The 24,899-nt window shown below is 49.4% G+C and overlaps 2 protein-coding genes across 5 annotated transcripts in view; one reads left to right on the forward strand and one right to left on the reverse strand.

Annotated features, from left to right (window-relative positions):
- Nucleotides 1-3,256: 3,256 nt before the first annotated feature.
- On the forward strand, nucleotides 3,257-14,329 carry NCF2 (neutrophil cytosolic factor 2). The gene is made up of 15 exons (XM_009701510.1): nucleotides 3,257-3,430; nucleotides 3,911-3,999; nucleotides 4,315-4,423; nucleotides 4,635-4,769; nucleotides 5,139-5,246; nucleotides 6,249-6,308; nucleotides 7,490-7,533; nucleotides 7,750-7,891; nucleotides 8,197-8,259; nucleotides 8,648-8,726; nucleotides 10,449-10,486; nucleotides 11,251-11,402; nucleotides 11,483-11,594; nucleotides 11,842-12,004; nucleotides 14,232-14,329. Exons 1-15 carry the CDS (start codon nucleotides 3,257-3,259, stop codon nucleotides 14,327-14,329), a joined length of 1,566 nt encoding a protein of 521 aa, XP_009699812.1.
- A 3,270-nt stretch (nucleotides 14,330-17,599) lies between these two features.
- Nucleotides 17,600-24,899, reverse strand: part of SMG7 (SMG7 nonsense mediated mRNA decay factor) — a 31,343-nt gene continuing 24,043 nt past the window's right edge. For 2 of the 4 annotated variants that reach the window (XM_009701399.1, XM_009701173.1), the window contains exons 17-22: nucleotides 23,285-23,434; nucleotides 21,067-21,147; nucleotides 20,288-20,447; nucleotides 18,713-18,883; nucleotides 18,462-18,613; nucleotides 17,600-17,945 (exon numbers count right to left, since the gene is read on the reverse strand). In XM_009701399.1, coding sequence (XP_009699701.1) covers nucleotides 17,832-17,945; nucleotides 18,462-18,613; nucleotides 18,713-18,883; nucleotides 20,288-20,447; nucleotides 21,067-21,147; nucleotides 23,285-23,434 — 828 coding nt within the window. In that variant the 3' untranslated portion in view covers nucleotides 17,600-17,831. The remainder of the gene's footprint in view (nucleotides 17,946-18,461; nucleotides 18,614-18,712; nucleotides 18,884-20,287; nucleotides 20,448-21,066; nucleotides 21,148-23,284; nucleotides 23,435-24,899) is intronic. The other 2 variants (XM_009701325.1, XM_009701249.1) reach the window with 1 other exon arrangement.

Consider the following 24,899-nt stretch of genomic DNA (forward strand, 5'->3'; position numbering starts at 1 on the left):
CCCAGCCTCTCTCGCCCCAGCGCCCTGTGTCCTCAGAGCCCCAACACAGACAGGAACTGGCGTGGTTACCCCTCCACTGTAACCTTCCTTCCTAGGATGCTTATTCTTGCTTAACTTCTTCAGGAGAACATAGGCACAACGACAGGAGGCGCAGGGCGTACAAAGCGGACGACCTGGCCTCGCTGCAAAAAAACCCACAGAAAGCATCCAGGTTTCAACCACACGTATGTACAGAAGCTTCCCTCCTGGGCATGCATAGCGATGGCTCTGTCCTTACAGCTCTTCCCAGGACTGTGTTTGGCTCCTCCGTTTCCTTCCATTCATCCGAATTTGGCTAAGACACCAATCAATCCTCATTAAAAAAAAAAATAAATAAATAAAATTAATAAAAAGCTGTAATCCCAGAAGTGAAAAAGATTTCCCCAAACAACTGATGTCAAAGCAGGTCAGCTACCTCTAGGTGGCATGAGATAAACGAAGGCAACAAGCGGAGCCATCTTAAGGTTCTCCAGAGTCCCCTCAGGCCAGGCCTTGATGTATTTAGAAACAATTTAGAAACGTTTGACAAAACGTATACATCTTCTGCATTTACATTCGGGGATGTGCCAGAAGACACACGCCGGTGTGGGGGTAGTAGTGCAAGGTTTGCACGAAGGCATCCCTTATGGTAACTGATCGACAGGTAGGTAAAAAGTAAATCTAATTTAAAAAAAAAAATAATAAAAAAAATACCTCTTTCCTCCAAATCCTGCCTTGCTCGTATTCGTGGACCTTACAAATACCACAGCAGGGAGCAAGCCCCAGCTGTGCCGAACCGCGACCTGTGGTCTGGATGCTGCGTTCCCCTTAGGCAATTCACTTTGGCAAAGCACGCTTCCCTTCCTGCGATGAGAAGGAAACCTTCCACGAAAAATACTCTCCTTGCAGATCAGACCTGCTCAAAGGGGGACGGCGTTTGCAGAGTTCTGCTAAGAAGGCTCAGTGCTTCCAAGGGTTGCTCACAAACCTCCCGCCCCTGCCTTCAGCTTTGGCCGCAGCGTGTGGCAACGGCGCCTTATCAGTGACATCCTGCTTTTGTAACAGCCGAGGGAAACTGCTGTCCTCCCGCCGCCCTGAGCTCCGAGTCATCCATCACTTGGCTAAAGAGTTCCCCCAGCCTCCTGCCTCGCTCCCTGCCACCGTTTAGGGAGTAAGCCAAAAAATCAGCTCCTGTGCACAGCACGAGCTCAGACCTGCCTTCCAGGGAAGGAGCTGGACGCGCTCCGTCTCCTCCGCTCCTCCTGCCTTATAGATCTCCTCCCGAACAAGATCAATCCCCTCCGTCTTTCCTCATGTGTAATGTTTTCTAGTGCCCAGATCAGTCTTTTTTTTGGGTCTGATGATAAACTCACGCGTACAGTTGCTGTACAAACTTTAAAATGATTGCTGTGCCTTAGCTGGAGTCTGGGCGATTCTACGTATTTCTTACCTGTCTCTTGGCCATCTGCATTTGTGCCGGATTCCAGGAATCTCCCGTGCGAGATGTCACCTTCTCTGTTACTCACTTCCTCTTGGACGTTATCGTAGAAGAAACAAGTTTGCCTAGTAGATCAGGTTGGTAAAAGAAAGGGGAACAAGAGACTTACTTGTACTAGAAGGGATGTCTTTATTATAGCTTTGAAATTGCTTGAATATTACATTAAAAATAACGAAGCAGAAGGATTGCGGCTGTAAGCATTTGCTGTGCTTGCACTTTTCAGATCCCATCTTTCTGTGAAACACAAGAAAAAAACCAATACAACACTGGTCACAGGTGATCTCACATCCCTCCAGCTCCCCTTGTACCGGTTTTGGGATAAACCTGACCCAGCAGTGCACGGATTCAGATAATTAAACAAGCAAAAAATTCTCCCTACAGTAAGGTGAACTATTTCCTGCTAGGTGGGGTCTCCCATTCCTCAAAGGAATGAGAAAAGGCGTCTCAGAGGGGTGTTGCCACGCTCACCATCTTGTTATTCCCACCTCGCTCCTTCTGTGTCACATTGGCTGGCTGCATTTCCCTCTGCGTTGCGGGAGATCAAAGACTCTCCCCCACGGGAGCCGGCTGGGTGCAAAGGGATGCCAAGGTCACACCTACGACTGGAGAACCAAAGAGAGCCCAAGGTTCAGGGATGTGCTCGGTCCTACTTTTGATTGAAAACCAAATCCTTGCTCTTCAGTGGCTCGGGTTTCTTCCCGAGCAGGAGTCGAGCAAGAGTCTCCTCCAGAGTCTCCCTCCTGTTGTTGGCATTATGTCATTTGCTGGGGAAGCGTGAGTAAACGCACGAGGGCCGAATCTTGCCGACGTATTTTAAGCTCTTACAAAATACGCATCACATCAGTGGTAGATGAGGCAGAGGCAAAGGACTTCCAAAACTGCTTAGAAACCACGTGTGGAGCACCCAGCTCCAAACCTTCTGAGTCAGCAGGTCAGACCCCTGCTGTCACTGCCTTTGCGTCTGCCACGTGCTCAGTGTTCCCCTCTCCTCCCAGCAGCGCTCCAGAGCCAGGTTACACTCCGTCGGCCGTAAAACACCTCGTCAGAAACGATGTTGGGCTGAATGTGAGTTACCACCACTGCCAGGGCTCAGCGTGGCACGGCCACTGCCCCCCAAAGCCCCATCCTTGGGGCAACGGAGCTCCCTGCTGGGGCAACACGATGAGGGACGGGCAGGACAAGAGCTTTCCCGGGATGTGCCTTGGGCTGTACTTTCCCTTCCCGCTTGGGCAGGCAGGGCAGACCCAGCCCAGCTGCAGGCAGCCGTCCCCGCCGGGAGATACCTGCATTTAGCAACTACCTCCATTGAGGCTCACGCTTCGGAGGGCACAAGGGGCTCGGCTGTAGCTCTCGCTCTGTGGCTTTCCAACCCTAAACTGCACCTCATCAACCACCCAGCTGACAAAATCCCCGGCTTTTCCTGAAAAACCCGGAGAAGCAAAAACCCAAAGAGGTGAGGAGCGACTGCCGAAGAGGACGTGGCGCGCGACCCGTGGCAGTGCAGCGTGGAAACCCGCTGAGGCGGAGGCAGCCCCGGCCCCACTTCCCCATCCCGGGGCCGTGTTTCGCTGTCGTTGGTGAGGCCACTTCCTGCCAGGTTTGCGACATGGGCAGCGGAGAAGGCAGAAGTACGGGCAGAACGGAGCTAGAGAGAGGCCGAGAAGCGCTGCAAGGAAGGACGAGGAGAGGGGCGAGACCCACGACGCAGCCGGGGACCCCACATCTTGCTCCCACCGCACCATGTCTCTGGTGGAGACGATTCGGCTGTGGCAAGAAGGGGTGTGCGCAGCGGATGGGAAGGAGTGGAGGGCAGCCCTGGATGCCTTCACGGCCGTCCAGAACCCCCCTGCCAAAATCTGCTTTAACATCGGCTGCATCCACCTTGTTCTAGGGAAGCTGGCCGAGGCGGAGGAGGTAAGGTACAGCCCTTAGGGTCACTACTCCGGCGAGTTCGCATGCAGACCTGCCAGACAGATGGACACGGTGGGGAAGGGAGGAATTAAGGGCCACGGTCTGACTAAGAGAAGGATTTGAGGCCTTTAAAAGCTGGGATGAAGCGTGACACCCGCAGGCTGTTCCAATCCCAGTGAATCAGAGGCAAAGCAGCAGAAGAGGTGCAGGCCTTGCTGCTCGCCCTCCCTCTCTCTGAGAGCCGACCGCAGAGGCTCTAAGCTGCCAAGCAAGCAGTGGCAGATGGTTCCAGCTCAAAAAAATTAGGAGCCTGGTACAGGCTCCACCAGCCAGTGCCCAGCACTGCAGGGAGACATAAGCTCAAAGAGCCCAGCTTCGGCCCCTTGGCTAAAGCAGGACAGGTATAAACGCTCCACACCCTCAGGTTTTTTTAAAGGTCTTCCCTTTTTACCCCCTTTTTGCCCCACTCCTACCTCCGTGCAGGCATTCACCCGGAGCATCGGCTGGGACCAGCCCCTGGCGGCGGGCTTGGCTTATTTCCAGCGGGGGATCGTGTTTTACCGGAGGCAGAAGTGAGTGGAAGGGTTTAAAGTTTCATTTTTGCCGCTTGCGGAGATGCCAGCCTTCAGCTGAGGATGGCCTCGGGCAGGTTGGCACCCCAGGGGCCAAACTGCAACCCCTCGAGGTAAAACAGGCTCCTGTTCCATCAGCAGTGCAGTCTTGGGATTAACACCAGCCTCGGAGCATCTCTCCTCCCTCTGAGGTGTCCAAAAACACCGCAAGGAGATAGGAGAGACCCAACTAAACTCACACAAGTTTAAGTAAAGGCTTAGAGGCAGGCAGATTGCCATCACGAGGTGGTGACACCTTTGTCCGCTGCTCCACAGCCATGGAAAGGCCATTGAGGATTTCCAAGAGGCGCTGGCCCAGCTGCGAGGCAACCAGCTCATCGACTACAAGATCCTGGGGTTGCGGTACAGGCTCTTTGCTTGTGAGGTAAGAAAGACTCAACCGGCAGTTTTGATCCCAAAGGCCTATTCACCAGCTCAAGAAATCTAAGAAGACAGCCAACCTCTCTTTGTGCCTCGTAAAAAATCAAGCAAGCTGGCACGGTGCTACCGCCCTGCTGTCCTCTTCCTTTGCTGCCCTCCTGGCAGCAGTCCGGCTGCTCCGAGAGCTCATTTCCTTGCTCCCATCCCTCCGGCAGATACTCTACAACATCGCGCTGGCGTACGCCACGATGGAGGACTGGAAGAAGGCTGAGGAGCACCTTACACTGGCCATGAGCATGAAGAGCGAGGCCCAGCATAACAAGATCGACAGGGCCATGGAAGCCATCCTGGTAAGGTGGAGCAGGTCTTATAGCCACCGTGTTTGTTCACAGCAGCCCCGCAGACAGGAGGGATAAAAATCCCAGTGACAGAGAAACTGCCTTTTAGCTACAGCTTTAGCAGAGCAGGAAAAAAATCGCAGTGGGTGTGGGTGCGGGTGCTGTAGTGAGACAGGAGTTGCCTCGAAGAGTTTTGGGTCACTGGGGAGGCAGGGATGGGAAGACTGGGTTAAATGGACCATGTCAGAGCTGGGGTCGGGCTGTCACGGTAGTGTTTCAGCTTTACAGAGTGAGACCTTAACCCCAGAGGTGGGTGGCAGGGGTCATGAAGCAGTCCCTGGTCTCACCTCTGAAGAGCACTGTGACTTCTCGGTGCTACAGAAGCAGAAGCTCTGCGAGCTGGTGGCCGTTCCCGCGGGGAAGCTGTTTAGACCAAACGAAAAGCAAGTGGCTCAGCTGGAGAAGAAGGACTACCTAGGAAAGGCTATGGTAAGAAAGAAATATCTTCTTTCTTTGGGCCAAGGCTATGGGCTGAGGAGAGCTGCTGACCCTCCTCTCACCACCCCTCTGAGCTGCTATCTGCTGCCTGGTGGGCAGCCAGAGATACGGAGCTGGTCCATGCCTCGGGGATCCCCCCAGGTGTGGAGGGAGGGGTGGCATATAGGGGTCTCATGGGGAATGGGGGGACTCTGCAAGAACAGAGAAGCTAAAAGCATGTTTCTGCACAGCATGGCCTATTTTCAGTTTTTATCCTTAGCGAGACATGAGGGACAGTCAGTTGGCAACGAGCTGGAAAGGTCCCACTGGTGCTTCAACCGGAGCCAAGATTTTTTCAGGAGTGGGGAAAGAAGCTATTTAACATCTGACACCCACAAACGACCTCCAGTTCTTCCCCTGCTCCGTTTGAAAGGGGCTTTTCAGCTCAGCTAAGCGAGCAAGCTTTTCTCTCATGAGTGTACAAAATCCAAGCACTGGGACATCTGTCACCCTTGGGCCCAGGTCCTGGGAGGCAGCGCTCCTCCAGAAAGGGAACCGTCGGCAGTGTAGGCCCTGGGGAATTGGACGACCGAGAGCCAAGCAGCTCCTTGGGTGTCAGGGGAAGCCCAGAAACACACACATAACCATTTATGAACTTTCTAAATTATGTTTAAAGTCACCTCTAGGAGGTAAGGGCTTGAGTTGGGTACTTTGTCTCCCTTCAACATTTGTGATTAAAACGTAAAGGGAAAGTTTTAGGTTATAATGACTCTAACCACAGTAACAGTGAGGCTAAGAGCTGAGAACTTACCACAGCTGCAAGGTGAGTTTTGGTGCCAGAAGCACTCAGCCTGTAGTCAAAGGTGCTTAGCCTCAAATCACAGCCCCTCTTGAACCCGAAGCATCTTGAGGAACTTGGCTTGGCCATCAGCAAAGGGGGAAGGTGGACATTAGACCTCTCTCTAGGAGAGGTCTACAAGCACCAAGTCACTACCTGTCTGTCTTCGGCTCTAGGTGGTGGCATCTGTGGTTGACAAGGACAATTTTTCAGGCTTTGCTCCACTCCAACCACAGGTAAGGCACCTCCGGTGAACAGCATCCTTGGCAAAAGTTCAGGAGGATGTGGGGACTGGTATCATCCCGCAGCTTGCCAAGGGCTCTGGCTCACAGTGGGAAGGAAACAGCAGCATCACCACTGTGAACTTGCTGCTGCTGCTGCCATGGGGAGGAGGCGGACGCTGCCCCCACATCTCAGCTGCTCTCTCCATCATCAGAAAGCACAACCCAAACCCACCTACGTCTGTGATTGAGGTTAAGCTGGTTCCCTGAACAGGGAAGTAGCGGCCTGGTGGCACATCCTCTGCCCCCGCCGTTGCTGTGGGGTGACGGCTTTTGGCAGGGAGCTGTCTCAGACCCTCCCCGTCAGATTCACTAGGGTTCATCTGTCTTAAGCTTGAGTGGAGAGACAAGAGCAGTTCTGCTTTCGTTCTCCATCCTCCTCCCAGCTCCCGAAGCCCTTTGCATTTTCCACACCATTTCCCTGATGATGTAGCAGCATCTTTCCATCTCTAAAGGCACCCGAGAGTTTTCACAGGAGCTTTTCCAGAGGATACAGGGAAGCACAGCCACTGCAGCCTACAGCACCATTACACAAGATAAAATACACCCTTCTCAATGCAGGGAAGTGTTGACACCTCGCTACATGACTCAGGCCTATTTCAAGCCACTTCTTCAGAGGGTTGATAAAATCCACCAGAGACCTTAAATTACTTAGGCAAGAGAGACCGTAAAACACTATGACGGCAGCAGGGGATTTTACAAGCACAGTAATGGAAAGATACGGGGAAGCACAACATAGTTTCAACCAGTTGAGCTCAAAGCCCTGAGCTCAAACCTCTGTGAGCTGAAAGCAAAATCATGAGTGAAAACAGGATTGTGCCTCTGAAAACCAACTGCAGGTGGAAGCATTTGTAAACTGCTCCTTAGAAGGAACAAAGCCAGCGATATTCCTCACAGCACTTAAGGCAGCTGCTGTATGCATCAGGGTCCCAGGGAGCCAAAAACCTACCGCAGCCGGCTGCAAAGCCACAAAAGACTCCCTTTAGGTTCAAATCGTCTGACCTGACACCAGCACGGGGAGGAAGGAACCGTGCAGGGGCGATGGCAGGCATGGTAGAAGGCTGCAGGACATTTCTGCAAAGCAACCAAAATCCTCCAGACTACTGATAATTTTCTTTTTGGCTTCTTCTTGGCAGGCCTCTGGTCCTCCGCCCAGGCCCAAGACCCCAGAAATCCTCAGGTAAGTTGGATGAAGGATGGACAGTGCTGCTAACCCATGCAGCCAGGTCCAACCCTGTCCCGCACCATCGTAGCTGAGCATCAAGCCAGCACTCAAAACTCAGGGAGGACAGGGAACGGATCATAGAAACAAGGAGGCAGATGTCTGGGATCCCCCTACAAAGTAAGACAACAATGTCACCCACCTTCCCAACGTGTTCGCTGCTCCCGCACCCAGGGCCCTCGAAGGGCAGCCGCACCGCGTCCTGTACGAGTTCATCCCCGAGACCACCGAGGAGCTGCAGGTCCTGCCGGGAAACATTGTCTTTGTCCTGAAGAAAGAGAAGGACAACTGGGCTACGGTGATGTTCAACGGAAAGGTACCAGGGGCGTGCTTGGCAGGAGGGGGCAGACAATGGGGCGGACGCCGTGAGCTTCTGTAGAGGACTTGCAGAGCAAAGCCTGGCTGTCAGCAACAAAATGAGTTTCTGACTAAAGTCCGTTAGGTCCACCCTGGCTTAGACCACAAGGTTCAGAGAAACCCATCCAACCTGCAGCAACTAACCTTCAAGCCTCAGGGACTCTCCTGGATTCAGGGCAGGTCGACGACAAGTTCCGTTGCGTCCTGCAGCAGCGGGTTGCCTCCTTGCCAAGCGATCACCGCTCATCTCTCCTTTCCCTGCAGAAAGGGATCGTCCCCTGCAACTACCTGGAGCCTGTGGAGCTCCAGAACAAGCTGTATATCCAGGTGAGGATGCCCAGGAGGAGATGGTGTCCTAGGGAGGGCAGATCCCCACACATTCACCCACTACCTATTCTGGACCTTCCAGCAGGACCCATACCTGCAGCTCCCTCCTCCTTGTAATGCTGGGGTTGGTTCTTCTGGCTCATGGTCACCTTAACGTGAGCTCAGAGACCTGCAAGATGCTGTGTTGATGGCCCCCTGGGTGGTGGTTGGCAATGCCAGGGAGATAAGGGGTAGCAAAGTCTCCAAGTCTCCCCTCCCTGGTTCAAGACCTCAAACAGACCTTGGGAAGATAGAGGGTTGGAGTGGGGGGGCTCCACGAGGCAGCAGCACCCCAGCTCCCTTAGGAAGGGTGGGATTGTCAGCACTACCTTCTTCCCATCCGGCACAGGAAGAAACTCCTCTCGAAGCCAAGATCCCAGAGTCACCCAGCTCCACCGCTCCAGAGAAGCCGCGGCGGCCAGCACCAGGTCAGCGACAGGGAGGTGAAGGGATGGGGGGGTGCCTTAGGGACAAAACCCCCGGCAGCAGGTTTGAGACGGTTTCCTCGGTGCCGTGTCCTCAGGCTTTGAGACCAGGGCTAGGGCTCATCTCCATCTCATTCCTGGACCCATTTGCAGTCAAGGATGGGGAGACATTAAAGCAGGAGGCAGAGACAGCAACTGCAGTGCTGAGGATGGAGTAAAATAGAGCGCACAGGTCCCAGAGGAAAGCAAGTCCCTCCGTGCTCTTAATTAGCACAGCGACTAATGGGAAAAAGGGCCTGGGGATAGGAACGGGGCAAGTGACCCAGCTAGTCCAAGTCTTGGAGTAGAAGGTTCCTCACAGGCTTCTCCTTAGAGCAGGATGCTGGTTCTGGCTTTAGTGCTGCTGTGAGCTGGGCTAGGTTTGAAGGAGCTGTGGTTGCCCTGGGAAGGGGATTCCTGGCTGATGCTACCCAGTGTGTCCCACATCCCAGGCCTGGGGCAGGGATGGTAGCACCAGGGCCACCGCATTGCACCCAGCACAGTTGGTTCAGGATGCTGCGAAGCTGAAAGAGGGCTCTGCCGCCTGCATCCGCGCTGCTGCAGGAGCGCTCAGGTGCACGGTCCGAAATTGCTATTTAAAAGCTGGGGAGCGCGTGTGTTGCAGACATGCGAGAACGCAAGCTGAAACGAAGAGCTGGGAGGAAGCATTGTGAGTCGCCCTCTCTAGAAAACATCACGCAGCGCGCAGAGGTAGGAGCCTGTGGCTGAGCTGCAAGCTCCACACCGCTGCAGGAAAACTCCATTTGGGGTAGAAAAATATCACCGTGCAGAGACCATACCGCATGGGTGTTAACCTGCTGCACTTTATTCTGGCTATCAATGGCCAACCTGCTAAAAAAAAAAAAAAGGGAACGTGTGGACAACCAATTGCCCAGCCCCCTGCTCTGAGGCACGCCTGAGCCAGTTGGTGGTGGGGAAAGGTGGACCAAAAGACTACGAATGACAGGACAGGGCTCGTCTCCCAAGCAGAGCAGCCTCACAGGCAGGCCAGTGGCAAAACTGATAGAGAAGATGGCTGTGGCTCATGAGACTTAAGGGCAAACAGCTCAGGGACCCAACAACCTCAAAGAGCATCTTTATGGCACCAAAAGCCATCGCAGATCCAGCAGCAGGACCGCATTCAAAAGCCTAACTCTGTCTCTTCCTGTAACAAGCATGGTCGTGTCAAAGCACTGACAAAACATACAGTAGGTCCTCGGGAAGAGACTTCAACAAACCTGCATGAAATCACCCTACCTGGAAGTCTGAATTTAGTTTTACAACCCTGGTGAAGGACAGGGATTGCCTCTGCTTTTCAGTGTGGACCTAGGGAGATCAGGAGAGCAAAGACACTAAAACCAGTAGCTCACATATTTTTGTTTCGTTTTTAAAATCCACCCAGGAAAGACATCCCACCCCTAAAGTTCCCATCCCCGTAACAGGGAAGGTCCAGAACCCAAACCTCTGCACAGTGGTCATATCTAAATCTTACGGGTGAACCACCATCGCAGCTGATGCTACATCCATTCCAGGGACCACCGCCGGCTCCAGGGTCGGTTGGTGTTCCTGCAGATAATGATGGGTGTCGAGGAGGGGGACTGCAGGAGATCTGAACCTGTATTTAGGCACAGAGCAGCAATGCTTACCCTGTCCCACTTGCTGAGCCACCTCTTTCTTCCTCTGCAGACTACGCTCCTGCGAAACAGCCAAGAGACGCAGCAAAGGTAACATCTTGTCAATGCAGACCCCGAGGTCCTGTTGGTGTTACAAATCTGCATTTATTGCACGTTGAAAGGTGCTGGCATGCCTGGCAAGCACCGTAGCTCTGGAAGTGTTTCAGGTTTTCATCATTCAGGAGCTTCTCCAAAGAGTAACGACAGGGCTAGGGGCCAGCAGGTCATCAGGACCCAACCAGGTGGCTAGGGCTGCTTTTTGGGAATGCTCCTCCAGGTCCACTCCCCGGTGCGCCCGGGGCTGTCAGCACAGCCCTTGGACGACTCTCATCTTGGTTGACCTGCGGCACTCGAGAAGGGAGAAATAGGAGAGAGCTTGGCTAACACACACGCTCCTGGGCAGGGTCAGCGCATCTGAAGGTCACGCTAAGGAGAAAGATGGGAAAACACAACAATCCTAGCTCAAAAAAAAAAACAAACCAAAAAACAAGAGGGGGCTGGAGGGTGGACACATCTCCCGAAAACCACAATTTGGTTGCTAAGTGCCTGATCTATCACCGCGCTCTCTCCTGGGACAAGCCCAGGGCTGCCAACCGGCCACACGTCCAACCGTAGCTTGGGTGACATGACTGCTGACCTGTCCCCAGGGAGGTACCAAAGGCTGCACACACTAGCATAGACCTCTCCCTGACCAGTGGCCAGCTGATGGCCCGCAGCTCAGATCTGACCCGGGTGACCGCAGTTTCTACGTCCCGGTCCCTCTCCCTGCTCTCACCAAGCCACGCAAGCTCTGACATCCAGTTTACCGCCTGCAGGAGGACAAAGCAGCCGTCTCCGGCCCCCACATCCTCAAAGTGCACTACAAATACACGGTTGCCCTGCAAGTCAAGCCAGGTCTCTCCTACACGGAGCTCCTGGACCAGGTTTGCAAGAAACTGGAGCTCCAGCCCGAGCACACGCAGCTGAGGTGAGGCCCTGCCCGCCGCAGGGAGCTAGAGTTGTGTTTTTAGGGCTCCCACCCCTACCCCATGTCCTCTGCACACCCAGGTACAAGCCCGTGGAGAGCCACGCGCCGGTGACTCTGAGAGCGGAGAACCTGGAGACGGCTTGGAGCCAGCGCAAGGACAACTGTCTGACAGTCTGGTGCGACATCACGGAGGTCAGTGACAGCTAGTGCTGGCAGCCACCTCTTCTGCCCGCTCTAGGCATGGAAGCTAAGCGGATGTCACCTTTGCTTTCCTTGCCATGAGCGCAGGCTTGTGGCTTTCAAAGCAAGGCAGTGACCTCTTGAAAGGCAGAGGAGCAAAGAGCGGGTGAAGAGGAGAAGCAGAGCTTGTGTCTCTTACCTGGTACAAAGAAAAAGGAGAATCCAAAAGGTGTCCTGACCGGTTTATTTCCTGCCCTAGGGAGAGGGGTTTTTACCAGACAGCAAACCAGAGGAGTCGCCGCAGGAGGCAACGCTAGAGCAAACGGGACCAACCCAAGTTGTTGCGCAGTACAACTATGAAGCCACCCAACCTGAAGACCTGGAGTTTCAAGCAGGAGACGTGATCCTTGTTTTATCCAAAGGTAATCGTGCTTCCTCTGTGACAAGGGAGGGGAGGGACCTCCCAGCTCCGGCGAGAGCACAGGCCTGACCCCGAGATGCCAAGCGCCTGGAGCAGCTGCTGCTCACTTCAATGGAAGTTGTGGGTTCCCAACACAGATTCATAGAATAGAATCACAGAATGGTCTGGGTTGGAAGGGACCTTAAAGGTCACCTTGTTCCAACCCCCCTGCCATGGGCAAGGACACCTTCCACCAGACCAGGTTGCTCAAAGCCCCATCCAACCTGGCCTTGAACACTTTCAGAGATGGGGCATCCACAACTTCATGTGCCAGTCAGGTCAAAAACTCTCAGGTATTTGGTCAGACACTAGCTGCATGTTCTTCAGTGGAGCCTACAAGCTTCACTAGGGACTTTGATCTCTTTCCCCAAACCCTCCTCTCCTCTAAAGCAAACAGTTTCATGCTGGGGACCTGCAGAGCAACAGCCTGGCTCAGCCAGCCTTCACCGATAGCAAACTTCTCCTCCTGCAAGCTGCCATTTGCCACCTTTAGACAGAAAATAGGCTGCTTGGATTTCTGCCACAGGGCACTCAGAGAAAGCCCGCATTGAATGCAAACATTTTACCAGACAGGTTAGAAAAGAAGCTTGCAGAGAGTGCAAGAACATGAGGTGGCAGGTGGAAGCCAGCAGAAAGGACAACCTAAGGACACATATGAGAGTTGCCTTCCTTTGCATCGCTAACAGCTTCCAGTTTCCATGAAGGACCATTAAAAACACCCACCTCAAAACCCCACAAAAAACCCAACCTACTGAGGTGTTTCCAGCCTCTGCTTTGCACGCGCCTGGTGAAGGACAGGGTTTTCACCTTAGCAGCCAATTCTCTGGAGCCACAAGACAAGCAGGACCTAAAGTCTGCAAGATTTTGTTTTCTACAAGAGCCTTCTTCCACCGCAACTGCCTCGTGCTGCAGCGGCAGCAGGGCTCCTCCAGCTCTACCACAGGCTTCCCACCTACACACATCTTCCAACAGATTTTCATCACACCCCTGTGTCTGCCACCCCCTTTCCCCAAACACTTTCAAGATGGGAGAGTTTCACTTGAGCTGTGTTTAAGCTTACCGACGGAAGTTTATTTTTTTTTCAAGATGCCTCATTTTGGCTGCCACCCCTGCAATGGGAGAATGCTCTTACTCCCATTTCCCTCACCTGGCACCTTTTTTCTGGCTGGTTTTCTTTTTTAAGGGTACAATCTTCCATTAGCCTCAATCCTCTTCAATATTAGTCTTTAGTGCTCCTATGAGAATTGAGGCTTAAATATGGACTAAATATCAGCAAGTACATGTTTTTGAGCTGGATCCTTTCAAGCCTGTGCAGAAGGCACAGGAGAGAGCACAAAGTTACCGTGCTTCAGCAAAAGCTGCCAGTGAGCCCATACCAGGTGAAGAATTACATACAGACCCCGCACAGGGCATCCGTTTCCCTCCTCAGTTGAGCCTCTGAGTGAAATCAAGCCATCAGAAATAGTTTTAAAGGCAAAACAAACAAACAAGATGATACTTTGCTATATGTACCTCTATCACTCATTTGTGCTGGCTGGCAGGCTTTGGCAGCAGCACACCATGGTCCCCCCTCTACTGCTGTACAGGTCAGTTTTAGCACCATGCAACACTAATGACTCCCCCCACCCCAAAACCCTACTCTCCCCTTCGCTGCTGAGCTACATATTTCCCATTAAAAAGTTGGTTCTCACCTCGTTTGGGTCCCCACAGCAGGAGTTTACAGAGCTTCTTAGCTTTACTCAACCCAGGGTAGCAAAGGCTTTTGCGTTTTGTTTCAGGTTTTTTTGCTTGTTTTTCGATATGACCATGGATCAGCAGGTGAAAATACATTTTAGTTGGCATCCTGGACAGCCCAGGGTCTCAGATAATTTCCGTGCTCTCCCCACTCACTTTGTTTCCACCGTCTTCTATTCAAAGAAGTTTCTAAGCCCCTCAGTCTCTATTTTGATCTACTTTGCCTACCTTCGCTTGGCAGCGCATTCTTTCTTACAACTTTCCACTCTACCTCATTCCTCCTCAGCTCCTCTCCTCCACATTCTTCTCTTTACCAGGCTTCAGCACAGCTAAAAGGTTTATCAGCAGAAAACCTTAAAACGGTGATCTCAGGCCTGTCTGTAGCATGTAGAGGTTATTAAGCTGCTGTATATCCCTAGGGTGACAAAAAAAAAAGTGTCAATTTTATCTTCCAGTGAATGAAGACTGGTTAGAAGGCCAGTGCAACGGGAAGATAGGCATCTTTCCATCCGCTTTCGTTCAAAAGTCTAACACTAAAGACTCAGAGACATGATTTTAGAAGAGCTTCAAGTCGTGAACCTGGAAAGAAATTACGAATTCAACTGTTGCAGTTAAGAAGTTTCCATATTAATCACTGCATCTGAAAATGAACTTTAAATATTATTGCTGCTTGTATTAAAAGCTTTATTTTTTATTTTACCTTTTGCACTATTCTCCAAAACAGGGACTTACTAAAAAGTTGCCAACTGTCTTCCTGTTAGGAATAGATTCAGTCCTAAAACCTGTGCTTGCCAAAGACTTGCTCTGTCCCACCTGCCCCATCCTTGACAAGGGGTTCCTACAGACACGCCAGCAGCTGGGAAAACCCATGTGAGGGTGGTGTCGCTCCCATTTACAGCCCTGCCAACGGGTCCCGGAGAGGAACTGGCCATCAGGAAGCTACGGAGCAGGAAAGGCTGAACAGCATTTGCTTCCTTAAAACATCACTGCCAACCCCAAGAGCTTAAGAGACACCAGGCAGCCTCACCCTGCTCCAGCTGACAATTCACTTCAAAAATCACAGTGACTTTAGAACCGTCCCCCCATTTTTTTCACCTTTGCGAGCCATATCTCAAAGCTTTTTCTCAGCAGTCAGAAGAGACAGTAAGTGAGAAAGATGCTGCCTGGAATCTCAGCAGGTCACACAGTAGCAAAGTTGTCCACCTTTATAAAAGCCTACACAACTTTGATGCCCTCTTCCCTAGCCAAGAGGTTTGCCCCTCTCTGCCCTTCACATTATTTCACCTTCCCCGGATGCTGACAGCTGGTCCTTCTGGCTTTTTAAAGTTATCTATCCTGCCTCATCCTCAAAGCATGGAAGCTGTAGACACAGCCAGTCATCAACACGTGGGGAGCGTTTTGCTTCGAAGATGCTAAGGGGAGCGGTTTCCCCCTCCACTTTAGATGCTACCATGCAAGTTCTGGACAACTCCACTGTCCCAACAACATAAATACCATATTTTTTAAAGGAACTTACTCTGAAGAGTCGCCTGGATACAATGAACACCTGTCACTTCAAAACCAGAACATCTCTGTCGTCTTCTTGGACACATTTGGAAGTACGCTGTTTAAAAACTGGCTGCAAACAGCCAAGGTCCCGATCTGCAGGTAGGGCAACAGCAGAAGGATCTGTGTCCTCCCAACTCCTACCACCTGTGCTCTACTGGGTTCAGTCTGCAGCTGAAGAGCAGCTCTGCAAGCTACTCTCAGGCCAGATTTTTGGTTCAGTACATAAAATGCATTGCACACAGGCAGCACAAAACCACGATCCAATGATCTGCACTGAGCCCAAGCCAGAATCTCTGCTATTTACTTAGTTCTCTTTCAAATGGGGGGTGTGTGTGTGTGGAATCAACCTCAAATCTTCTTCTGACTTCTCCAGAAAAATAACGGATTTTTAAAAGCCTGCGGCCAAGTCACACAGGAAATAAACACCACACTCAGACCTGGATGGAGAGAACATGGTTTAATTAAAGGCAAAGCTGATTTCAGCAGCTGCAGTTCTTGCACAGACAGACAAAAAACACAAAAAAAGCTTACGACACAAACCAGTTTCTGTCGGGGGCCCCTTCCCTTGCTCCTCCAGGTGTCGGAGGGCGGGAGGGGAGTCCCAGCCGAAAGTCAGACGCATTCCTGAGGCCAGATGCTCATGCACAAGTGGAACGGTGCGGCTGGGACCCTGGCACTGCCGGGAGTGAGATGGTGAACCTGGTTAGCTCGTCTAGGGTGCAAGAGTCAGTGACGGTTCAGACACTGGAATGTCGCAGCTGCCTGGGTGCACAGCTCGATACACAAATCGGGAGGGCTGAAGGGAAGTACAGAGGGGTTTGGTTCGTATTACCACTGGGTGGGAACTTCACTTTTTGGACTTTTGAAAAGGAAATACAGCTCTGAAACGCAACAAAGAACAGTAATGTTGCTAAGGTGGAGATCGTGGGGGAGCTGCTCATAGCCCCGGAGGGGTATCGTGTCTCCTCCGTTCTTCCCTTTTTGTATTCTTTGGGGCAGCCCAGACTCCAGTGTCGCTTCGGCTCCTGCATGTGCTTTGCTCTGCAGCTGACCTCCAGCTCAGAGGTCCTGAATCATCGCACAAACCCCTACTGCTAAACACAGCAAACGGACGTTGAGATTGTTTCCGTGACTTCCCTGGGAAACCTAACAAAAACGCTGTCCTTTTCTTTAACGAAGCTTCCAGTCTTCCTTTCCCCCTAATAAATAGCAAATAAAACATTTTCCTTTTCCCTTCTGCACCTTTTCATCTATGAACAGCACTATGCTTTCTTCCGTGTGTGGCTTACACACGCGTGTCCACGGGTGCCTTGAATTTCATTCTGGAACTGAAAGTTTGGGGCTGCAGCTGGGGGCGGGGAGGCGCCGGGGTAGGGGGGGAACAGGTTTCTGCAGAGCTGACGTGTGTCTGCGGGGGTGCGCACGCTCCGCACTGTCCGGGCCGACTGTCGGCTTTACCCAGCCCTGCTGGACCCCTGATTATTTTCTGCGAGATGTTGCACACATTGGTAATGAAAGTACTAGCGTCCAGCGAAGATGGGAGGATGGAGAGAGAAAGAAAAAAAAAAAAACCAAAAAACCAAAACCAAAACCCATTGAAAGCTTTCTATCTACCTATTAAAATGAGTCAGGCTGTGAATGCACAGACTAGCCTGCCCTTTGTGGGGCTAGCCACTATGCTACAGTAAAATGTACAGGAATCAAACATTAATTTAAAACCCCAGAGCAGTTAACTTGCTTGTCCAGCAGAGTGCTGCAATGCCCCACGTCACCCATGATAGCTCAGACACCTACTGAGAGGAGGGCATTTCATGCTGGAGTCTCTAACCCACCCCGCGGGCTGGCCAAAGCCTTTGGGCGAAAGGTGAAGTGGTGCCAAGTGCCAGACTCTCCTTCATGAAACTCCTTCGCTAGCCCAGGAGATAGAGCCCCACCTTGCCACCAACCACCTCTGACCGGGGGCAGCGACCGGGGCTTTCATTGCTACACACTGACTACGAAGCACGTCTGTGTACGGAAGAATTCAGTGTGATCTTACTACTGAGATAGTAATAAAGATGTTTAGGAGTAATTTCAACTACATTCTCAGTCAGCAAAGCAATCATTAATGGATTCCTATTTTATCTCCCCAAAAGAGAGGAAAAGGATTGAGAAGTTCTCATTGGCTTCTCCCATCTGCCCTTCATTCTCAGCTTTTACTTCCCATGTGGCTGGGGACATGCACGATGGAGAAGGTGAGAGGCGGTGATATCGGGTCACTGAGTGAGACAAACAGCAGTTCCTCTCTCCCTCCGGAGGGCCCAGGGATGGGAGAGTTCCTGATGTTGTTTTCTTGCACTGCAGACGTTTTGTGCACACTCAGCGGGTTGGTGGAGCACTTACGCCCTCCTGACAGCAAGGAAGAGAAGAGAGGGCTGCCACCTGCACAGGACTGTGTGGGCCAGTCCTGCAAACCCAACATGCCATGGTTTATGGAGCCTTCGTTTGCAAGGGTTGCCACCTCTGTCTCAATGCGGCGGGTTCATGGTGCCTTGTCCACGTTGCTGCTTCTGCTTCTGCTGCATTAACAGCTGCTCCAGGGCCGAGGGTCCAGGGTGCATCATGGAACTGGACCAGATGGACTAAAAACAAACAGCCAACACTAGCACCTCCTTGTGTTACACAGCCCCCCTCTCACAGATGAGAAAGCGGAGACAGATTTCTATATTCTCCCTCTTCTCTTGATCACTCAGATCTGGTTGACCATGAAAGTTATCCAGACTTCAAGAGAAGGCTTTCTAAAGAGAGGCTCCCTGGAAGAAGTTCATCCTCCTCCAGAATCTGCATTACCATCAAAATTCATCCCACATTAATGATTACTAATTTTAGATTAGTCAAAGCAAACGTTATAATTTCTTCTGGTTCTGCCAGCCTGGTCTTGTTCCACAAAATATTCTAAACCAGCAAGAACTGGAAAACTGTGACATATTCCAGCATTGGTCACACCTCCCACATTGCCCACATAAGTGAAGTGGCAGGAAAAACCTTCGGTTTCTGCCACTGAACTCTGACGCTTGTAACAGGCTAACGCCCATCACCGCGTCTTCTGGCCCCATAGACAAGCACCCGTTCCTGAGCATGGTTCCAGTCAAACATACCTTCAGGCTCTCCATAAGCACAGCTGAGGAATCCTCCATAGCAGGAGGGCCTTGGGCTGCCCAGGTGCCACTGGGGGCACTGGACTGGTGCCAGCTGCTCTCCGAAGATGACGATGTCGCTGGGAGATAGTCCAGACCAAACCCTCCCATGGCTAAAACAGGAGAAAAACAAGTTCAAAGGAACGTAGCAAAACTGCTGTGAAACAAACGCCATCAGCTGCCTTCACGCAAGCCTGGAACCCAGCACTTGCCTGGCTTATCTGTTTTCCAGCGGTCTGCGACTCTCCTGTCTCTGTTGTCCGGAGTCCCAATAGGTCCGAAGTTGGAGAAAGGAACAGAATTGTGGTTATGGGTTGGAGGGGAGCTTGGCAAGCTGCTGGGGTTGGAGGAGTGAGGAGACTGGCTGGCTGGTGTCGAGTGATCTAGTGATTACAAGGTAAGAGGAAAAAGGTCAACAGAAACAGCAGGAGCCTGTCGATTTTAGATTTCTTACTGCTGCTGCAAATTCTGCCATCACCCAGTTTTCTCCAATGCTGAAGAGCAGTTTTTATTCCCTCCATTACAGGAGCGTAATGCAAATTCCTAAGTTCTGAGTGGAAAACTTTTGTGCATATCCAAGAACAGAATGACTGTGTTTAATGCATACATGAGCTTACCAGAAAAAACAAAAACCTGGAAACCTCAAGAGGGCTGGCTAGCCAAAGTGAGTTTTTCCCATGTTTCTTGAAGAACTTTTCGCAAACTAAATAAAAAAAGTAATCTGTCTCCTAGCTTGACACACCAATAAAAAAAACCTAATTACATTAGACCTTGAGGAGTCTGCAAGTTTACAACCCAAACTCCCAAGTCTGTGAATGTTTTACACTTCTATGAGTCTTAAAGCAATTCAGACCAGACCCCAATACTGAGCAAAAGAGGAGAGCGAGGATGAAAAAATCCAAACAACTATCCGCAGGTAGGAGAGAACGATGCCTGTAGACAACACAGTACAGCAGGCTGGCAGGAGACTATACGGTCTTGAACGAAGAGGTGAAGGGAGAGAAAGATGAAACCACGTGAGCCATAAATCTTGCTAGAATAAAAGCACTTTGCAACTCCTTCCATCTCACCTGCAATGGTTATTCCTGGTTAGTTGCAAAAGTCTCAGTGCAACCAAAAATCTCATCCAGTGCAAGTGTTCTTTAAAATCCACTCATTTCTTAGAATCAACTAATTCCTCCCCTCAAGCTCCTCTGGATTTTTAGTGAGAATAAAATCATGACATAATAGTTATGTTTTATGCCTTTAAGATAATTACTAAGGAAAAAGCTGGTTTGTTTGGTAGGCTGCTTCACAGTAAAAAAAAAACAAAACAAAACAAAACAATACCAAACCCCCCAAAAAACCCCACTGTCACATTTTCCTCCACACTCTTCAGTCATATAGTTTCTTTCTCTTTCAAATATCGACATTATGAAATTCAGTTCTTCCTGCTTTTTCTAAAGAAGCAACACTGAAAGTATTGAGATGTTTGAGTTAAAGCCCTACTCCCAAATGCTTGTCAGGAACCCAAGAGATTTCTGGACTTAACAGCTCCTACAACTTTTATCCTGCTCAACTACTTCAATGAAAATCCAGGTTCTTATGCTACAGTAATTACAGAATCCTCTCATATTTCTGAGGATATATAAAGAAAAACAAACAGAAACCTTCAGACACCTTGTCAAGCAGTTTGGTTTGTTGGTTTTTTTTTTTTAATTTCCAGTTACATTTAACTTGCAGTAAGTTCAGAATTAACTCGGGTCCTCTTAAATCACTAGAGACAAGAAAAACCATACTAGGATTACCTGAGCTGGCTGGAAGGGATGGAGACCATGGAGTCCCTTCAAAGAGAGAATATAGTGAAGTTTCCTGATGGGCAACTGAAGGGGCAACTTCTGGTTTTGTGCTGGTATTCATGTTTTTCCCATATACCTCATTGAACATGCTGTTATTTGGATATCTTTCCTGAAAAAAAAGAAAAGAACATCAGAGTCTAGGTATTGGATTTATTTCAAACACTGAGACTGTACAAAGGAAACAATTAGAGATCAAAATATTTTCCTAATTCCTTTTTCACTCCCCAGCCCCCTCTTCTTTGACCATTTTATTTAACATGAAGTCCAGCACATTCAGAATCAGGACAGATTTCTCCTGGCGAGACTGCAAAGCCTTCACAAAAAATTTTTAAATTCCCAGTACTCACAAAAATTGTCCCAAGACCCTGCTCAGTTCTCTGGAAGAGAACAGGTAATCCATTGCTCAGGAAATAAAAACCCGCACACCATAACACTTTGAGATGCACCTTTTCAGTCAATTCCACCATTTCACTGAGAGCAAGGGGCCCATGAACTCTGCAAGATTCAACAGTACGTCTGCAGAACTATAGTTAGGATGAATTTGGGAAGACAAATGATAAAAAGTAAAAATAATCTTCCTGATACAGACTTAAATTAGGCACCCATACGGATTTCTTTCAGGTTTTCCATTGGTTTGAACTAAAGGACATCCCCATATTTCTGCCATGTTACTTAGCTTAATGGTAAGCTCAAACAGCAAAGGGCTGCAGACTCTGGTCCTCACTTACCTGATTAAGAGAAAAGCCACTGAGGGATAGGAAAGACGATGACTGAGACATCAATTCTGATGGTTTTTCCAGCAGGGACTTCTTCAGAAACCAAAAAGAAAAAAAAAAAGGTAGTTAGTGTTCAGTGTAGTGAGCAGGAAGAAAGTATGCTAACAGAAACTGCCAGGGTGGTTTTGGTCACATTTAAAACCTTCCCTGTATTTTAGTTCCAGCACCTTGGAGGGCAGGGGGAGCAAACTAACAAATGCAGAAAATCAGTAAAAAAAATGTAATTAATATCTAAAAACCAATGATCCTGACAGCTAGGAGTCTCAGGCAAACCCCACTGCCAGCACAGTTTTTCAAATCCTAAGTGTAATTCTCTGTCTGATACATCTAGAGGGGAGATTCCTGCCAAAAAAACCCTTGCACAAATGAGACAGGATCCTTCCCGGTGATGAGAGGACTCCTTCAGATGTGACTGGACTCTTGTGTGCTGCTACTGACAGAGTATTTTTCAGTTTTGAGAGCATCCCTGCTGTGTAGACGTTCTTAGACAGCAAGACCAGCCAAGTGTTGTGATTTTTTTAATTGGGTTAAACAGTCCAAGTTTCATTTAGCACTCTCTCATTTTCATTATAAATGACTGTAGAGAGGAAGGAAAAGAAAAAATCCAGTGTTTAAAACTGGTTTAAAAGAGGTTCCAAAGCTCCTCTGGGGTTCCATGTTAAGATATTACGGACCATGACCTTTTCCATCATCTACGCCACCCCCTCTCATACAGCTGTTATTTCCAGCATAATATTTCTCAGCTTTCTCTTTGGTTCTTACTATGATTAAGCAGTGAAAAAATAAACAAGCCTATTTAGGGAAGAAATAGGATCAGTTATCGTCAATGCAGAAATCAAAGAAAAATTATAAAGCTTGGCTGGTGAACAATGAACACCATCAAATTTAGGATGAGGATTGCCAAGCAATAGAATTAGTGAAGCCATAAGGAAAACTCTGTGTGCTCCAAAAAGAAAGCTGTAGTCTTGTTCCAAATAAAAGGCCTCTTGCACTCATACCAGGCTCAGTATGTCAGATGTTTTCAAATTTATTTTTCAAACAACAAAAACCTGAACTAGAGTCCCTCTCTCTTTAACACAGTCTCCAAATCTAGAATATCTTTGCTTTTATCCTGTAAACCTAAGACAAATAGCCTTATTTTCTTGGCAAGCAGCTCCCAGCTCGTCAGATTTTCAAAGTGACAACTCATTACTTTGAAAGCACATTTTAAAAGGCAGACAAAATTCACACTCTGCACATCCACACAGCTTGCACAGAGAAGAACTTCCTTCTGTTTGTCAGCAGACAGCAGCAGTAGGAGCTTCAAAGGAAGCTGCTGAAGAAGCAGCTATTAGTTTCTTAGCAAAGGTACCTAATGAGACAGAAATGGGTGTGTATTTTGCTACTGGCTCCTTGGGATGGCATGTAAAATAACTGAGGAAAAGACTTACTCAGAGATTTCGAGTAGAGTCACAAATAACTCTTGTTACTGCTACTAATCTGAAATAGTAGAATTTAATGAACGTGCCTGTAGCCATACTAGAAAGGCATACTGCATTTTCAGAGGCAATTTACAAACTCAGCAGCTCTAAGACCCTCCAGCTAGTGAATTAGGAAGGGTTTAATACATAAATGTAGAAAAAAAAAATAAATCTCTCAGTCTGTCAAAAATTACTGTATTTCTATAGGAGTTACTGATTCTTTAGTCGCTTGCAACTTTCTCCCAAAGCCATCTTGCTCTTTTACAATCTTTTCTGCATTTAGTCAAGCAGCTTCCCCCTGCCTTTATGGAATTTTTGGATGCAGATTATAATAAGGCACACTTGTTCTGACGACTTCTCACTGCTCAATCTGTGCTCCCCCTTTGCCCTTACTAGTAAACCCACACAACTGCAGAAGAGCAAGCACATTTAATGACACATCAATGTCTCTCCTGTGGACTGTACTTACAAAAAACCCCCACCGTTATTCTGATTTCTGAACAAATTAGCCGGCCTGGATTTGGCCCAAGAGCTATGCCGTGGGCCTTCAGCCAGTCTGAGCTCTTGCGTGAAGACTAGCTCAAGGGTGAGGCAGGGAAGTGGACAGAAGGGATGGGGGAGAGAAAGGAATTTTATATTTCTTATCATTTCACAGAAGAAAGAGATGCCAGTGAAGAGTGAGAAGCAGCAGTATTACATCAAATACATACAAAGAGGCTTCGTCCAGGAAGAGAGGCGAGAGGCCCCAGCAGAGCTGGGTAAAGATCAGGAGGATTAGAGAAAATCAGCTCTTCCTCCTCCTCCAAGGCAGCCAGACTCTTTAACAGGTCCGGAGGAAGCAGAGGGGAGCTCTTGGGGTCCTAGTGACAGAAATGAGCACAGTGAGACAACAGAAGGCAGAAAGGAGAACAGCAAGAGACAGCGAGGAGAGGCTACGCCACAGCAGGACGAGAGAAAATAGCAGGAGAAAGGCAGAAGGTGGCATGCAGAAGCGCAAGGTGGGAAAGCGGTGCAGCAGAAGTGTGCCAAGGTACATCCAGAGAGAAAACGCTGAGCAGAAAACACCACTAGCCACGCGCCCTAACGTGTACTGGGAGGAGCGCCGCACTGTCAAAACGATGGGCAGCTACTTTTAATTAGTGGAGCGTGTGCTTCCCAGTGCATCCGTGCCGAACACTGAACCTCTTGTCACATTCGAGGAAGATGAAATCTTACAATTCTTCTTCTATAGCTGACGTCTGAGTAATTTAGGTTTTAAGTAAAACCACATTTGCATCTTCTTCCCTCCTCTGTTTGTGGAGTTTAAATCCCACAACACTTATTTCCACTGCTAATGGCTGCTACGCCAACGTACAGCTGATCAGACCGCTGGGCCAAAAAACCCTGCAAAGCGCCGGTCAAACGCAACATCTTGACTTTTGTGAGGGATACTTAAAACACAAGCATCAGAGGCACAGTTTCTGTCCATACTGCATTGTGCTTGCATCAAGGCAAGGTTTTTCTTTTAGGGATGCGAATAAGGCTTTGACCCTGTCTCCATCTAAAAACCACAACCTGACATCAGGGTAGAGGCAGACTGCTGTATATTGTCTGGCTTTTCTCTCTGAAGGATAAGCCAAGTGATCTCAGCTGACCTCCTGAAAGTCCTAAGTGCATTTACAGAGACACATCTGACTAAAGGTTTAAAGAGGCCTCTGTTTAAGTTTCCTTGTAAACATCACCAAAAGCACTCAGACAACTCCAGGACTGTTAATAAATAACAAAGATTGCAGGTTTTATAAACAGCAACATGAAACACAACCACATGAACAGAAGCAAAGTATTTCATTAGTGCAATCAAGAGCTAAGGAAGTTGTTTAGAGCACTCACTATGTGGTGGGACTTGCAGGAAAAACAAGTCCCAAAAAATAATCCAAGACAAGATTGCTCCTACCATCCTCGATTTCCAGCCTCAATCTGACTATTGCAGCCTCAGTCATTCAACACACTCCAGATACTATATGGGTGTTAAGAGTTCATCTAAAGGGTAATAATTCAACTGCAATCATTTGGACAGTTTTTATGGTTTTCATCAGTTGCCAGACAAGAATTTTCCCCAGAACTACCACCTGCCATGTTTCTCAACCTGACAGACACAGCGCAGAGATTAACATTACACCTACACCGAACAAGACTTACAATTACTTGAAACCAAATCTTCACGAGCCGGATCCCACACACCGCCCAGTAAAATGGAGAATTCATCCCTGTGTGCTGGAATCCCATTTACTGATACCCAGCTGCCTACCAATTAAGCTCACATTGACCTGCTTGGGGCTACAGGGC

Source organism: Cariama cristata, unplaced genomic scaffold (assembly GCF_000690535.1).
Source record: "Cariama cristata isolate BGI_N322 unplaced genomic scaffold, ASM69053v1 scaffold8700, whole genome shotgun sequence".
NCBI classification, from domain to species: Eukaryota; Metazoa; Chordata; class Aves; order Cariamiformes; family Cariamidae; genus Cariama; species Cariama cristata.